Below are 17,096 nucleotides of genomic sequence, written 5' to 3' on the forward strand. Positions count from 1 at the left end.
TACTTAAGTTTCTTAAAAGCTACATGTCTTTTACATTAAGAATTTTAAACAATTTCCCAACTAGATAGTAGAGAAAGTAGTCCATTGTAAAATGTGTTTATTTTAATAGGTATTAATTGACCTAGAAATCAATTCTACATTATTTTTTAATTGAATCAAGCCACTTAATTAAAATAAGTCCAAATATGACATACCATGATAACTAATTTTCAAAAAAAACTATGATGATGATTTGCCTTCTCCAAATATCCGTTCTCTCAGGTAGTCCATTCGAGCATTCTTTGTTGACAGTGCCATAGAGTTCCATTCAAAATGAGGGATCTGTAAAATATGTAGTCTGAATGAAAGCTCAAAAGCAGCAACAAAAAACATCAGGGAAGACCTCTAAGAATACTGAGAAGAGCTATAGGAACCCTAAGACATTAGTTTACATAAGCATAGCCTTTGAACCCTATTTGGAAGGTTGCCTTCTTCTTGAGAACACCTGGAAGACCCTTTTCTGCTTCACAGCTCCTTTCATCCTCCTGTTCCTACAATACCAACAATGGACATTTTTTCCCATGTGCCTTTCTTATATTTATACACTAGCCTTTTTCTCTTATAACTCCATCCATCTCCATAGTGCCTCTCTTTATTGTAAGATGAATATAAAAATCAAGAGATCTTCTAGAGACAATTTAAAAAATTATTTTTATTTACTATTCTTAAAAAAAAAAGAGGGTGTTCTATTTCAGAGAGATTTTAATATAGCTTTTTTTTTAATATTAAAAAAAAAAAGGTAATTCTACAACTTTCACCTTAAAAGGGGACACATGTAAAGCCAGTGTCTCTGGGTTTTTTAAAGGCTGAATTACATAAGTATTTCATACCTGAATTACACGATAGCCCAAAATTTCCAAGTGTCGTTTTTTCATAGCAGATTTTCCTTTTAAATGAGGGATGTTTCTACAAAATGCTCTCGAATCCAAAAATTCCAAAGCAATCCTACATAAGATGAAAATAAATATTTACTTCTGAAATTGAGAAACTGAATAATTATAAGCCTTTCAGGAACAAGGGTGCATCTTTATAAACTAAAAATCGCCAAATGAATAAATGAGTATACTAAGTTATTTTTCTACTTAAATTAGTAATTAATGACAAGTAATCCGATTCATTAGAATTAAACCAAATTATAGTAAGTATCTGCATGCTTTCATCTATTTGTTTCTTTGTCCAATACATATTTATTATGCACCTACCATATGTAAGGCACTGTGAGGGATACAAAAATAAAAGGACACACTTTATAGTCTAACAAAGAACATGTAATACATACTAAGTAACTGTAATGCAGTGTAGGAAGCAGCTATGTGCTATCCGAAAAGTAGAGAGGCATGGGAGGTCCAAAGAAGAAGATACTATTTATTTCCACTGAGGACAACTTGAAGGTTAGTGCTTTAGATATTGCTAGGCTTTGGACAATGAAGGATGGAGATTAAAGCAGAAAGCACAAGAAAAGCAAAGGTATGTGGGTAGCATGCATGAGATACATGAGGAGCAGATTCTACTATAAATAATCCTTGATAGCTGAGTTCATTAAACCGTGCCTAATTTAACATTTAGATAACAAAATCTGAAACTAAGAAAGGTACTTTTCAGCTCCTGGTGGCAGTCTTGATCCAGCTATTTGAGTATTTAATTCCGAGTGTATTTTTGGTAGTTTTCCCAAAGTTGTGTTATGGCTTCCATACGGAAGAGGATTTTTCCTTTTATCCAAGATACACTCAAAATCTATAAGAAAGTACAGGAACCAACAATATGAATTAGGTAAATTCTTATAGGTAAAATTTTAAGATATATTTTAAATATTTATACGTGTATACAAAGACACACACACACACACACACAAACATGGAGAATGAGGTACCTCCCTAATTATCCAACTTATTTCATTTATTTATTTATTTATTTTGGCCACACCATGCAGCATGCAAGATCTTAGTTCCCTGACCAGGGATTGAACCCGTGCCCCCTGCAGTGGAAGCTCGGAGTCTTAACCAATGGACCGCCAGGGAAGTCCCTATCCAACTTATTTTATATATATGATCTAGTCCAAGATCACCTCTCTTTGAAAATCAATGAATAAAAATCAACCAGCAAGTATTACTATACTATTATTTAGCATGGGGGCTATATTTAGCACTGCACTAAGCCAAATCACATTACAGTTTTATTTTAATCCCCTTAAATCTCTTGGTCACAATTGGAGGAAGCTAAACCAACTCATCTGAAAATTAGTAAAGACTAAGCTTGAAGCATGTATCCTGTCTTTCCTGTATGAACTGTACATAGGGTAACTAAACAGTTGACATAGGAAAGTTCTTTTTAGACAAATTCCAACTAATAAATGCAGAATGACAGATGCAGAATATCACTACTTTTCCACCCTTGATGAATAATGCATTTAGACAATAATTTTAATGGCTACTAAAATCAGTAGGTGAAAAGCTGATGGGAAAGCTTCCTAACGGATGAGCTGACAACATATAAACACACTGATGAATCTTAACATAATAAAAAGGGGACAACCAGAATTGTATGTCTTCTGATAAGATGCAATAAGAAGCACATACCGCCTATGAAAAAGCTGGCCAAAAAAATCACCACTGCCACTCCCAAACTAACCTGAATCTAATCAATCCTCTAGATCTAACTACTGGTTTACAGGAAAAATAGGGGATGCAGGAGCATGTTGAATGACACCACAGGGTTTCAACTGGAAAAGTCCAACAAACAGTAAAATAAAACATATAAAAGATAATTGAGACACTTGAACGTTGACAAGCTATACAATATTAAGAAATTATTATGAATAGTTGTAGAGGTGAAAATATGGCACTGTGGTTATATATCCTTTAAGATATACATTCTAAAATGATATATTATCTGTGATTTGCTTGAAAAGGATCAGGTGGGACTCTGGTTAGTGAGTATTAATAATTTTTAATGCTGGATGAGGGTTCATTACACTATTCTATTCTTGAATATGTATGACATTTTTCCATAATAAAAACAATCATAAAAATGTATTTAAACCAAGAAAAATGAAAAAAGAAACAATGAATGAAAAGGAAGAAAGAGTAGGTTTAACTACCTATTCTTTACATATAAGGGAAACTGGGGCACTGAAGCATCTTCAAGTTAATTATCGAATATGAAATATACTTTTCTCATAAAGAAAATGAATTCTGGAGCTAGAATGCCTAGGTCATCCTGGCTTTGCCATCTGCCAGCTACATAACCTTGGACAAACAACAATGTCTCTGGGTCTCAGTTTCCTTATCTATAAAATAGAATAATTTGCAAAACTTATAGGGACATAATAAGTTTATTATATATAAAACACATAATAATATCTAACACATAATTAATATGTAACATAATAATATGTAAGTGTGTCAATTACTGTTGTTGTTATATGAAATTACAGCATTGTTTGAAAGATGCACATACCAGCAAAAAACCTTAATAAATCACAGCATAGTCATTCAATGAAATATTATGCAGTCACTAAAATAATGTATAATTATATTTCTTGGCATAGAAAAATATTCACAACATATAAACAAAGTTACAAACACTATATAATAAAGCCATTTTGGTTTTTTAAAAAGTCAGAACTTTTTAAAATACATATTGCTTGCTCACATGAATATGTATTGCTTGTAAAATTAGAAAGAAAACAACAAATGTCATTAAAAATGAAAAAAAAAGTCAGAAGGAGAAACATAGACACCAAAAGTAAAGAGTGTTTGTATCATGGGTGATTTTCCTCTTTTTGTTATCTGTCCTTTCTGGTTTTTCTATAAGCATGTATTATGTATCATATAAATCAGTGTTTTCTTCCAATCCTTAGTTCTTAATCATACTACTGTATTGTCTTAATTATACCATATCCTTATATACAAATATTACCAATTAAATCTTATTTTTAATGATCTATATATATTTTCACATAAAAATAAGCCTCTTGACAACATGAGGTACAAATATGAGTTGGCAATACAATGGGCTTGGGATATAATAATCCTAGTTCCCCGACCAGGGATCGAACCCATACCCCCTTCAGTGGAAGTGCAGAGTCCTAACCACTGGATCACCAGGGAATTTCCTGAAAATTTCCAAGATAACGAGAAAATTCAAAAAAAAGTTTTAAAATTCCAATTGATAAGATGATTATGCTTAGTTTGGCTTTCTGAAAGTAGCTAATAACCTACCAAAGACTTACCTATTGTGTAGTAATAAGGTGTAAGAACAGAGGCTTTTACAAAATTGATTCCTCCTAGTACCTCTGCTAACATTTTATAAATCTGCTGTTGTGCTCCATTCATACTGCCAAAATCTTCAGGAAAATAAAAATAATTAGTTCACTTAAAATAATCAGCTTTTGAATGAAAATCATCCCATACCTACAAACTGAAAAATAGATTAATATTTCCAACAAGAGCTTCCAGGTATTGTAATACCACTTGCAATAACACTAAATTCAGCACAAGTTCTTTGGCTCTCTACCAAAAGAGGTTTAGTGTCCTAAATATTAAGAAATTCTTACAACACAAATTTCATCTACAAAATGGTTCCATTAAACAAGTTATGGCACTCTTGGGAACGCTGGTGTCATGGTTAGGTTTAACAATAAAAACAGTGCACTACCTAATAATGTACTTTAGAATTAAGCTTTACTTTCTGACCCAAACAAAACTCAAACCTTTTTTATACTGCTGTTGACAGAAGCGGTCATGAAACCATGGAATCTGATATTCAGGACATTCCAAGCAGACTGCTCTATTTAATTCCATAAGACGAAATTGGACCTTCATATTTAGAGATGAACATAAAACTGAAATTTAAAAAATACATTAATAGACTTTGATAGCTTGAACTTAGCAAAGACGATTCATTTTTCACATTCATTTATCCCCATAATGGTTGTAACTTTTATTCTCATATATGTACAAAATACATACGTATTCTCATACGTACAAAATCATTTCATTTGCATACACATACTTTATATTTTTAAATTATTACATTCAGTGGGATTATTAGGACAAACACCGATGTTTTTCACTAATTATGAATATTAAAACTACATTTTAGGGGCTCCCCTGGTGGCACAGTGGTTAAGAATCCGCCTGTCAATGAAGGGGACACGGGTTCGAGCCCTGGTCCGGGAAGATCCCACATGCCGCAGAGCAACTAAGTCCATGCGCCACAACTACTGAGCCTGCGCTCTAGAGCCCACAAACCACAACTACTGAGCCCACGTGCCACAACTACTGAAGCCCGCGTGCCTAGAGCCCGTGCTCCGCAACAAGAGAAGCCACTGCAATGAGAAGCCCGCGCACCGCAACGAACAGTGGCCCTGCTCATCGCAACTACAGAAAGCCACGCACAGCAACGAAGAACCAAAGCAGTCAAAAAAAATTATATAAAATAAAAACAAAAAAACACTACATTTAAAAAAATACTACTAAAGAATATTCATTGACCTAATATTCCACATTTAGCAATCTATCCTAAGGAAACAAAGATGAGGGCAATGACTCATGTATAATAATCATTATTTATAGTAATGAAGAATTGGAAACAACCTACATGCTAACAAATTTTATTACTTCCTTATAATGGCAGATTCTATAGACTAAAAAATCATGACATCAAAAAATATTTAATGGCATGGAAAATTGTTCAAAATATAGTTCAATGACAAAAGCAACAGACAAAAGTGAACATATGTATAATTCAAATTTTGTTTTAAAATATATATAGGTATATAAACATACACATAAGGGCGGGAGACAGAAAAGAAATACTCCAAAACATTAAAAGTGGTACTTTCACTTGGTGGTAAGATTATAAATAATCTTTTATTTTCTATTTTATACTGTTCTATAAATTTTCTACAATAATCAGGAAATACTTTTATAAAGAGAAAAAAAACCCCAGTATTAACATTTAAATGCTTTAGTATGTAGGTAGAGCTGAAACTTGGATATAAAATACAAGTGATAATTTATTAAATTAAAAAATATATACATACGTTCAAGTTGAGAATCTAATTTGGCTAAGAATCTTATGTTAAAAATTGCCTTCAGTAGATCTTCTGAAAAATATTCACGTGTGGCCAAAGAGTAACCAAGAAACACTAACATGAGAGGATCCAATATACCTAGAACAAAATTAAGATTAAAAAAAAATTAAAATGTACAGCTGCTTCACATATACGTAATATATACTTTATTCAGGTAAAACCAGGTTTTAAAAAAATAATACAAACACAACCTTGACAAAGTTAATCTATACCATCACAAGTCCGGATAGTGGTAAAGTGGTTACCTTCGGGTGGGTGAAGAATGGGAAAGAGGGCCGGGGAGAAGGGTACTATGCTAATATTCTATTTCTTGATCTGGGTAATGATTCCTTGGCTGATTCAATTTGTATAAATTCACATTCTATATATATACTAAGGATATGTACACATTTCTGTGTTATTATTATACTTCCATTAAAAGTCTTTAAAATTGCCTTGAAAAGAGAAAGATTGAAAACAAAGGCTCAGTAGAGTATGTAAAAATTAGTGATCCCAGTCTCTATATACTGATAATATTGCTCAGAATGTGTGCAGAATCTTTCTAAGAACTTTACAAATATTAACTCATTTAAACTTCACTTCAGTGTAAAGTAGGAATGATTATTATCTCCGTTTTATAAACTGAGTGTACTGAAGCACACAGAAGTTTAATGACTTGCCCCAAGTCACATGGTTAGCAAGTGGAGGGTGAGATTTAACTTGGAGAGTCCAGCTCCGGAGTCTGAACCACGGTCCTGTGCTGCTCTCTAGGGCTCTCAGACCCCCAGGCGGTACAGACATATATGAAGCTCAGGTCTCACCCAGTACCTCCTCCCTTACCTGTCAGCCAGCAACACGGTATGTGTCCCAGAGTATAAGGCTTGAGGTTATTTACCGGATTTGCTTCATCCAAGAGATATTTCTTTTCTTTTCTTTTTTTTTTCTTAATTTTTATTGAAGTATAGTTGATTTACAATGTTGTGTTAGTTTCTGGTATACAGCAAAGTGATTCTGTTATACATATATATATTCTCTTTTTCATACTCCTTTCTATTATGGTTTATTACAGGACATTGAATATAGTTCCTTGTGGTATACAGTAGGAACTTGTTTATCTACTTTATATAAAGTATCAATAGTTTGTATCTGCTAATCCTAAACTCCTAATTTATCCCTCCCCCACCCCCTTTCCCCTTTGGTAACCATAGGTTTGTTTTCTATATCGTGAGTCTGTTTCCGTTTTGTCAATAAGTTCATTTGTATCATATTTTAGATTCCACATATAAGTGATATCATATGGTATTTGTCTTTCTCTCCCAAGAGACATTTCTGATGAGAGGGAAGGGGTCCTTTAAAATGTGCCATTAGCAGCAATGTTCTTACAAAGGACAAAAAAAGATGTTAAATCTTTTCAATGTTTTGCTGAGTTTATTTAATAAAGCAATATCAAGTCATAAACAAGGTTAATAGCGATGATCTCCACCAGCAAAATTGATCTGTCAAAACTAATGTTTATTCAAAATAAAGAAAAGTATTATTCCATTAGAATTTTGCTTATACAGGTCTCCAAGAGTTTTCCAAACATTTTCCCAGTAAGTCTTAAAAAAAAATCAAAGCTGTACTTCTCAAACTCTCATCTCTTGTATCCTTTATTTGAAGAAAAAAAAAAAAAGAATGTATTTTCATTTCCTTCTGATTGTTGACACACAACTGAACAACCAGGAGAGCACATTCAAAGTCTCATCTTTCAGTTTCAAGTCTCATCTTTCTATATATAGTTGTATTACTAAAAGGGGGTATATATGAATGCCACACATGTATACACCCATAAATGAATAAACACATACATATCAGTCCCATTTTGTCTATTAGAGACACACAAAAATAGACATGGTTAGACACTATCTAGCATAGAGACCCCACAAAAATGTAGCAAAGTCCATGAGCATCATACTGACATAACTAATATATTTATACTGGTCTCACACAGCCTAACTAGAGGTCTACAAGCCTAGAGAAACATACCCTAATATAGAGCCTAACACCTTATGCTGGACGTGGAAGCTCCCAGTTAAGTATTTGTTGCTTGGATGACAGAATAGGAATTTCTTACTCTCCAGGCACAGCAAAAAGCTCTGCAGAAGCTGGTCTCTGGCTGTCTCTCCAACCTCTTCTCCTACCAACTCAGTCTCCCGCATTCCACTCCTGCCACACTGAATCTGCTGCTCCCGAAAGAAACTAAGCATGTTCTCACCTCAGGGCCTTTTGCACTTGCTTTTCTTTACCCTGGGATTCTCCTCCCCACCTATGGACATGAGTCACCCTTTTTTTTTCTTTTTTTTTTTTTCACATCTTTACCAGAGTATAATTGCTTTACAATGTTGTGTTAGTTTCTGCTGTACAACAAAGTGAATCAACCATATGTATACATGTATCCCCATATCCCCTCCCTCTTGAGCTTCCCTCCCTCCCTCCCTATCCCACCCCTCTAGGTCATCACAAAGTACCAAGCTGATTGCCCTGCATGATGCAGCAGCTTCCCACTAGCTATCTATTTTACATTTGGTAGTGTATATATGTCAATGCTACTCTCTCACTATGTCCTAGCCTCCCCTAACCCCCCGTGCCCTCAAGTCCGTTCTCTACGTCTGCGTCTTTATTCCTGCCCTGCCACTAGGTTCATCAGTACCACTTTTTAAAATTCCATATATATGCATTAGCGTACGGTATTTGTTTTTCTCTTTCTGACTTACTTCACTCTGTATGACAGACTCTAGGTCCATCCACCTCACTACAGATAACTCAATTTCGTTCCTTTTTATGGCTGAGTAATATTCCATTGTATATATGTGTCACATCTTCTTTATCCATTCATCTGTTGATGGACCTTTAGGTTGCTTCCATGTCCTGGCTGTTGTAAATAGTGCTGCAATGAACATTGGGGTACATGTCTCTTTTTGAATTATGGTTTTCTCAGGGTATATGCCCAGTAGTGGGATTCCTGGTTCAAATGGTAGTTCTATGTTTAGTTTTTCAAGGAACCTCCATAGTGTTCTCCATAGTGGCTGTATCAATTTACACTCCCACCAATAGTACAGGAGGGTTTCCTTTTCTCCACACCCTCTCTGGCATTTATTGTTTCTAGATTTTTTGATGATGATCATTTAGATTTTTTGAGACATCATCCTGACCGGTGTCTCACTTCATTCAATCCACGGTCAATGACATCTCCTCGCTCCATCCAGCCCACCTCACTATCCTCCATCCTACACACCCACCCTGCTCAAGTGGTCTTAAATACTTATCACCATTTCACCTTATGTATTTGTTTATTGTCTATGGCAGTTTCACCCCATCAGAAAGTAAAATCAACGATGGTAGAGTCCACCTGTTTTTATTCTCTCCTATATCTCCAGTGACTAAAGACTGCCTGACAATAAGTACTTGGTGAATGTTGACTGAAAAAGCAGTAACTACTGAGCCAGACATTTCACTTCTAAAACACACTATATTGACAAGTAAGACATGTGGGTCTGAGAAGAGAAGCAGCATAAAAGCTTTTTCTTTAAGGCCAAACAGAAAGAAATACAATTCAGGACCAAAATAAAGAATGAAAAGAAAAAAATAATTTCCTGCCTCTGCTACCCTCACGTACTGCTTCTGCTAAGGCCAACAGTAGGAAGGAATATTTCTACTCCACTTTTTTCTGGTACTGAAACACTATTTAGACTTTTTAAAGAGACACATAATAATCAGCACCAGAGCAGCAACCTTTCTGACAATTAATAAACATCTACATAGGACCTTAAGAAATATTTATTTTCTATTTAAAAAAAGAACAAACTTTTGGGGCTTCCCTGGTGGCGCAGTGGTTGAGAATCTGCCTGCTAATGCAGGGGACACGGGTTCGAGCCCTGGTCTGGGAAGATCCCACATGCCGTGGAGCAATTAGTCCCGTGAGCCACAATTACTGAGCCTGCGCATCTGGAGCCTGTGCTCCGCAACGAGAGAGGCCGCGATAGTGAGAGGCCCGCGCACCGCGATGAAGAGTGGCCTCCGCTCGCCGCAACTAGAGAAAGCCCTCGCACAGAAACGAAGACCCAACTCAGCCATAAATAAAAAAAAAAAAAAAAAAAAAAAAAAAAAAAAAAAAAGAACAAACTTTTAAAATTGACAACAATCAAATGTGATATGTCTCCAGAAATGATACAAATATCAGGTATACAGCACCACATAAAGGCATTTTTTGCTGAAAATGTTTGATCTGAATCTAATCAAGCATCTGTAACTAACTTCCAGTTTACTAGGAGCACAGGAGATGGAGGAGCAAGTTAAAAGAAAGCACTCAGACAAATGCAGAATGTGGCACAACCCACAATAAATGGCCAATCTCTACTGCAAAAAATAAATATCAAGAAAAAAAAAAGATTAGGAGAAAGTGACATAACAACTCAACGTTGGTTTCTTTAAAAAATTTATCAAAGAAAATTTGGTGACAATTGGGAAATTTTTATTATGGACTGAGTAGGTAGAAGGTGGTACTTGTTCACTCTCCTAAGTGTGATACTGGTATTGTGCTTACATAGAAGAATGTCCTTATAACCTGAAGTATTTAGGGCTGACACTTCAAGTGGTTCATCATACACACACATACACACTCACACACACACACACACACACAGCAAATGTGGCAAAATGTTAATCATTATTCAAAAGCTACATTGTGGGTATACAGATGTTTGTTACATTGTTCTTTCAATTTTACTGTATATTTGAAAACTTAGGGACATTCCTGGTGGCACAGTGGTTAAGGATCGCCTGACAGTGCAGGGGACATGGGTTCAAGCCCTGGTCCGGGAAGATCCCACATGCCGCGGAGCAACTAAGCCCGTGCACAACTACTGAGCCTGCGCTCTAGAGCCCGTGAGCCACAACTACTGAGCCCACATGCTGCAACCACTAAAGCCCCCGCACCTAGAGCCCGTGCTCCGCAACAAGAGAAGCCACCACAATGAGAAGCCCGCGCACCACAACTAAGAGTAGCCCCCGCTCGCCACAACTAGAGAAAGCCCGTGTGGAGCAACAAAGACCCAATGCAGCCAAAAATAAATAAATAAATAAATGTCCCTTAAAAAAAAAAATTAAGCATATGATGACTTCATGGAAGTGCACAACACAGCCAAAAATAAATAAATAAAAAATAAATGTATTAAAAAAAAGAAACCTTAGATAACAAAAAATCTTTCTCTTAAGTCAATGCAGAGCAAAAAACAAACAACAAAAAACAAAAACCAGAGAATATTCTAGACCGTAAGATACCAAAGAGATAACCTAACGGAATGAGTGAACCTTGATTGAATCCTGGGTCCAAAATAACCACTCTAAATAAGGTACTTTGAGAATGTGAGAGATTTAAAAATGGATTGTGTATTAGGTATTAGAGGACTATTAATATTCTTAGGTGTGATAACAGTATTGTGGTGATTTAGGAGATCATTATTCTTAGGAGGTGTATGCCTAAGCAATTAGGGGTAAAGAGTCACAGTGCCTACAACTTACTTTGAAATGGCTTAGAAAAAAAAAACAAGAGAGCAAGAGAAACAAACAGTAAAGCAAATATGATAAAATGTGAACCACTGAATCTACCCAGTGAGTTTATAAGTACTACTTGTTCAATTCTTTCACTTTTTAATGTAAGTTTGACATTTTTCATAATAAAAAAGTTTAAAAAATGGATCCAAAATATTTTTTGAAGATATAAAACTCATGGCTATTATCACTATCCTTTAAAAAAGGAATATGTCTTAGAGTAGCAGCAACAGTATCCTCCAACCTCCTCATCAATGTAGTACCAAACAATATACCTACTTAAGTAAGAATTAAGGCGTTGAAGGCAAGTTCCAAAAAATTCATCCCTTTGAGGTGGATCATAGTTCAGGGCGCTGAACGGAAGAATAATAGCAAGGATTGCAAAAGGATGAATCTGTAAAAATAGAACAAAAAAGTTATTGCTTCAACTTCAGCAAAACAAAACAAAATTTAGCCTAATTATTATCTTAAGCAGAAGTCTTTATTTAACATGCCTATAGTTAAATGAACGTGCCCACAGTTAAATGACACATGTATCATTCTGTTTATTAAGTTTTCTACCTTGTTATAATTTATTTAATTCCACCACTAATTTCTAGTAACTCTAAATATTAATGCAGAAAAAATAAATCAGATAAGCTACAGATTGATTTTGTTCGGTGTAAAATCCTGTTCCAGAATTCCTTAGTCATTAAAATGACGAGAAAATAGTGTCACTAATTTCCATGATACCAGCACATTTTATAGACTCATAATATAATGTAATTAAGGAAGTTTCTTCGTTTATAATAATAATCATAATTCATTTTTCTTTCTTTCTTTCTTTTTCTTTTTTATTCATTCATCCAATACTTAATAACTGGCAGGCACTATAGACTTTTATTTTCACTTATTAGAAATAATGTCTTCTAAGTAAAAGCCATATCCTGATCTATATAATAGATTTTGTAAGTGATTGTCTTCTCACATAATCCAAAAAGCAGCATTTTACGAGTTCCAGAAATAAATGTGTAAGACACACTGACAATTCAAGAATATTGAAGTCAGTGGAGATCTTATAATTTTCTCAGTTTTCACACTTACCTCACTCTTTTGAATAGTTTTTAAATAGTAAAAGTAACTATCACAGGATTATAGAAAACAAGAAAAAGAAAACAAAAATCATTCATCTTCTTTATCTTATACAACTATTATTATTTTAAGAATTTCCTTCTAGTCAATGAATTTTGACTGCTGATCTTAACAATATTTGTAATAAACCAAAAGATGACAGCTGATCTCCCCAAATCTGCACTGCTGGAGGAAGGGGTCTTAAGGGGAGGAACGACAAACTGCTGAACCAGAAACTAGAACTTAATTTTTTTTTTTTGGCCACACCCCGCGGCTTATGGGATCTTAGTTCCCTGACCAGGGATTGAACCCAGACCCTCAGCAGTGAAAGTGCAGAGTCCTAACCACTGGACCACCAGGGAATTCCCACTAGAGCTTAATTTTTAAACTTCAAATTCCAATCAAGTTCTCAAAGTACTTATGATAAACATTTATGCTTCTAGAAGTTGACAACTATATAAAACTAATGTGTAACAAACATTTCAATTTCACCTTTTCAATCTGCTGAAGGACCACTGAGGCTATCCTATCAAGTAGCGAAGTACTGAGGTAGTTAGTTCTAGAAATAAAAGATGCAATCCCTGCAACATTTATGTAATTAATTTCATCCATCAAACGCTGTAAGGTAACAACAGTTTCTTCAAGAAGTGAATCAGCAAACCAGTCTCCTTTTAAAGATTTAACTTCTTCCCATAACAGATTCAAACTGCTGCATTTTTGTAGTCTCTGACGACCGTAGTGATCTAATTTTTGAAGTAGTTTCAACTGTTTCCCAGGAATATTATTCCGATACATGTGATCATACTGAATACATCTTAAAACAGATGTGGCAAAACTATTCAGGTCATTTAGGTCACACTGTGGTAAAACTGCTTCAATTTGAGATATCCTCGCTTCGTCTAAGTGAGGAGAAGGAAGCATCGAAAGAGCACAAATCAGGAGGGAAATCTCACTAGGTATGACACTGACTTTCAAATAACTATAAAGAAAGAGGGAAAAATGAAAAGAACAAAATTAATACATCAGCAAAAAAAATGATACACATATAAGTATTAAAATATGAATATATAATTATTATTACAATTAATAGGTGTGACAGGCTTAAAATATAAGTTAATTTAAGAAGGGTTGGATAAATTCAAAGATGACAGCTTCTTAAAGGATTACTAAGGGAAGCCTTAAGATGTTCTAAAGCACAGCCCCAGTTTTTTATGCAAAAATAAAACCACAGTCCCTGACAAACAAAACGTCAGTGTCAGAACAATGTCTGCAGTGCTGCAGTTGGAGATGGAACTTGGACTGAATTTCTGATGTGACCTGTCAGGAGCTGGTATGACCTAGAACAGGCAAAGAGTGACCACTCAGTAATAGTGATTCCCTTCTTTCTTCTGCTACATAAGAAGCCCACCTTTAAAAACACAAAAACAGGATAACAGCGCATACAATTGACCCCATTCTCTACTCCTCCTTTCCCAAATCCGTCTGGTAAAAGCCCTACCACCAGGACAGCAGTTGTTAAAATACAAATTAAAAACTGGGAGTTTTTAAAGAATCTTTAGGGTTAGAAGTGTTGGAAGAGATAATCAAATATAAATTAAAACAAAACTGAGTTACTTTTAAAAATGTTAGGTTAGCATATTAAAATAATGATAATGTTCAATGCTAGCAGGGGTGCATTGATACAGGCTTTCTCATTCACTAACAGTAAACTTAAAAAGTTGGTGCAAACTTTCTGGAAAGTAATTTAGTAGTATAGCTTGAGAACTTTAAAAGTAATTATATCATTTGACATGATCAATCTCTGTCTAGTAAACTAGCCTAAGAAAATAATCTAAAATGCAGGCAAAGATTTATGTTAGGTTATTCATCATATTTTTTATGTGGCTAAAATTTGAAAACAGTCTACATACCCAATGATGGGGAATAGTTAAGAGAATTATGGTACAATCATATGATGGGTAATATCCAATCACTAAAAACATTTACACATAGTTTTAAATGATGTAGGAAAATGCTGTTAAGGTTAAGTGCGGGGGTTGGAGAAGGAAGAATACAAAGCTGCACGTTCATGACTCTCAACTATGGAAAAAGAAAGCATATAGATATAGATACAGATATAAAATGTAAGTATATACCACGAGGAAATAAACCAAACTGTTGACCGTAGATGAAAGGGCTTACAAATGATTTTTATTTTCTTCTTTATACTTTTTTCTGTTTTCAAAATGATTTTTTTTTCACATCAAATGGGTCACATGTTGACATCATAACAGGTTTGAGGGAGGCACATCTCACGCAACAGTGTGAACGCCCAATCATCATGCTTATGAAGTACAAAAGGATCTCAAAATGATTTTCATATAATATTTGGCCCATTGCCTGACACAAAGTAGGTACTCAATAAGTACTAAATGACTATTTTATTCTTATAACCACAAAAAATTAATATACTATTTTATATAAAGAAAAGAAAGTCCCCAAGAGCTACATCTGTTTGCAGAATTGACCCAAGGGATAGGAACTCTGAGTATTTGCCAATCTTGTGATACTTGTCTGAAAATAAACCCCCAACAGACACAAACTTGCCAACCTCCATTGATGTTTTTCCTTATGGTGGTTCCTCAAATTCCAAAACTTACATATGCAATTGTGTTTATAATACTACCACAAATCCACCAGCAGGGCTAAAATTAGAAAATAAAAAAATACCAAGTGTTGGTGAGGATATGGAGTAACAGGAATGCTCACATTTTGCCAGTGGTAGTATAAACTGGCACAGCCACTTTAGAAAACTATTTAGAGTTCCCTGGTGGACTAGTGGTTAGGATTCCGGGCTTTCACTACCGTGGCCCAGGTTCAACCCCTAGTCGGAGAACTGTTAAAAAAAGAAAAGAAAAAAAAATAGAAAACTGTTTAGCAGGATCTACTGAAGATGAACATATGTATAACCTACAAACCAACAATCATACTCCTTGGTAAATATCCACAGAAATGCACACATATGTTCACTAAGAGATACATGTGAGGATACGTATCATAACAAGAATATTTATAATAGCCAAAAAGTGGGAAATAAATATCTGTCAACATTAGAACAGACTAAAAAAAAAATTGTTACATTCTTACTAGAGTATACAGCAAAAACATGGGTAAACCTCATAAATCGGCCTGCCAATGCAGGGGACACGGGTTCAATCCCTGGTCCAGGAAGATCCCACATGCCGCGGAGCAACTAAGCCAATGCGCCACAACTACTGAGCCTGCGCTCTAGAGCCCAAGAGCCACAACTACTGAGCCTGCGTGCCACAACTACTGAAGCCCGCGCACCTAGAGCCTGTGCTCTGCAACAAGAGAAGCCACGGCAATGAGAAGCCCCCACTCACTGCAACTAGAGAAAGCCCACGCGCATCAATGAAGTTCCAATGCAGTCAAAACTAAATAAATAAATAAATAATAATATTTTTTTTAAAAAACTTCTGCTTTAAAAAAAAAAAGAATTACTACACTTCAACACTGTCATATTTGCTTCAAGTTTTTTAATAAAGTAAATAAAAACATTACAGGTAAAGTGAAATCACCTGTGATGCTCCCACTCCTATGTTATTTTTCTGTTAGCATACCTGTAGGCAAACAGTATTGTGTAATTTAATCTTTTAAAAAAGATCATGCTGACCAAATAAATAATGTTGCTGGGCCAGTTTATGATATCTAATTTAGAACAAAAAATTCTTAATAGAGACTTTGTGAAAGTTGATGTTAAATATGGAAAGGGTGAAGACACAAAAATCCTGTATTTAATCACCTTGATAAGAAGAAAGTTATTTAAGAAAACAGTGAATCTTCTTATAACATATCTAACATGCAAAATTATCATCTGATAAAGTGCTACCTCTTATTCTTCAGTTCAAATCTTAACCATAATGGATATCACCTTATTATAGTAAAAATCATTTTCAATTATATGTCACTCTTTTGATTACAGCATAGAGTCCCATGCCTGGTCTTTCAAAAATCACAGTAAGAAATCAAACTAGTATGGAAAAATGGACGGGAAAAAGGTTAATCTGCTTTTAATTTCATTCATTATTCTGATCCTTAAAATAAAAATTTTTAATGGAAAACTCCATTTTAGCATAATGCAAAGTCAATGGAAAACTGAATAACTTCTTAGTTGAAATATGAATGCTGTATCCATAGAAATGCAGAAATTTTTAAATTATAAAGGGAAAATCTGTATGAAAACAGTTTTTCACTAACATTACCCCCACATATTTTATTTTTA

The 17,096-nt window shown here is 34.7% G+C and overlaps 1 protein-coding gene and 1 non-coding gene across 7 annotated transcripts in view; both read right to left on the bottom strand.

Moving 5' to 3' along the window:
• Positions 1-17,096, bottom strand: part of FASTKD1 (FAST kinase domains 1) — a 40,928-nt gene that overhangs the window by 10,044 nt on the left and 13,788 nt on the right. For 4 of the 6 annotated variants that reach the window (XM_007183237.2, XM_007183236.2, XM_057550691.1 and 1 more), the window contains 8 exons: positions 13,307-13,793; positions 11,984-12,098; positions 6,086-6,214; positions 4,751-4,882; positions 4,271-4,384; positions 1,635-1,773; positions 870-984; positions 81-321 (listed from right to left, as the gene is read on the bottom strand). In XM_007183237.2, the coding sequence (XP_007183299.2) occupies positions 220-321; positions 870-984; positions 1,635-1,773; positions 4,271-4,384; positions 4,751-4,882; positions 6,086-6,214; positions 11,984-12,098; positions 13,307-13,793 (1,333 nt within the window). In that variant the 3' untranslated portion in view covers positions 81-219. Of the gene's footprint in view, positions 1-80; positions 322-869; positions 985-1,634; positions 1,774-4,270; positions 4,385-4,750; positions 4,883-6,085; positions 6,215-11,983; positions 12,099-13,306; positions 13,794-17,096 lie in introns of those variants that run through there. The other 2 variants (XM_057550690.1, XM_007183238.2) reach the window with 2 other exon arrangements.
• Positions 15,055-15,157, bottom strand: LOC114238083 (small nucleolar RNA U13). Its single transcript, XR_003623510.2, has one exon. It is a non-coding gene; the product is annotated as a small nucleolar RNA U13 (small nucleolar RNA).

Source organism: Balaenoptera acutorostrata, chromosome 8 (genome assembly GCF_949987535.1).
Source record: "Balaenoptera acutorostrata chromosome 8, mBalAcu1.1, whole genome shotgun sequence".
Taxonomy (NCBI): Eukaryota; Metazoa; Chordata; class Mammalia; order Artiodactyla; family Balaenopteridae; genus Balaenoptera; species Balaenoptera acutorostrata.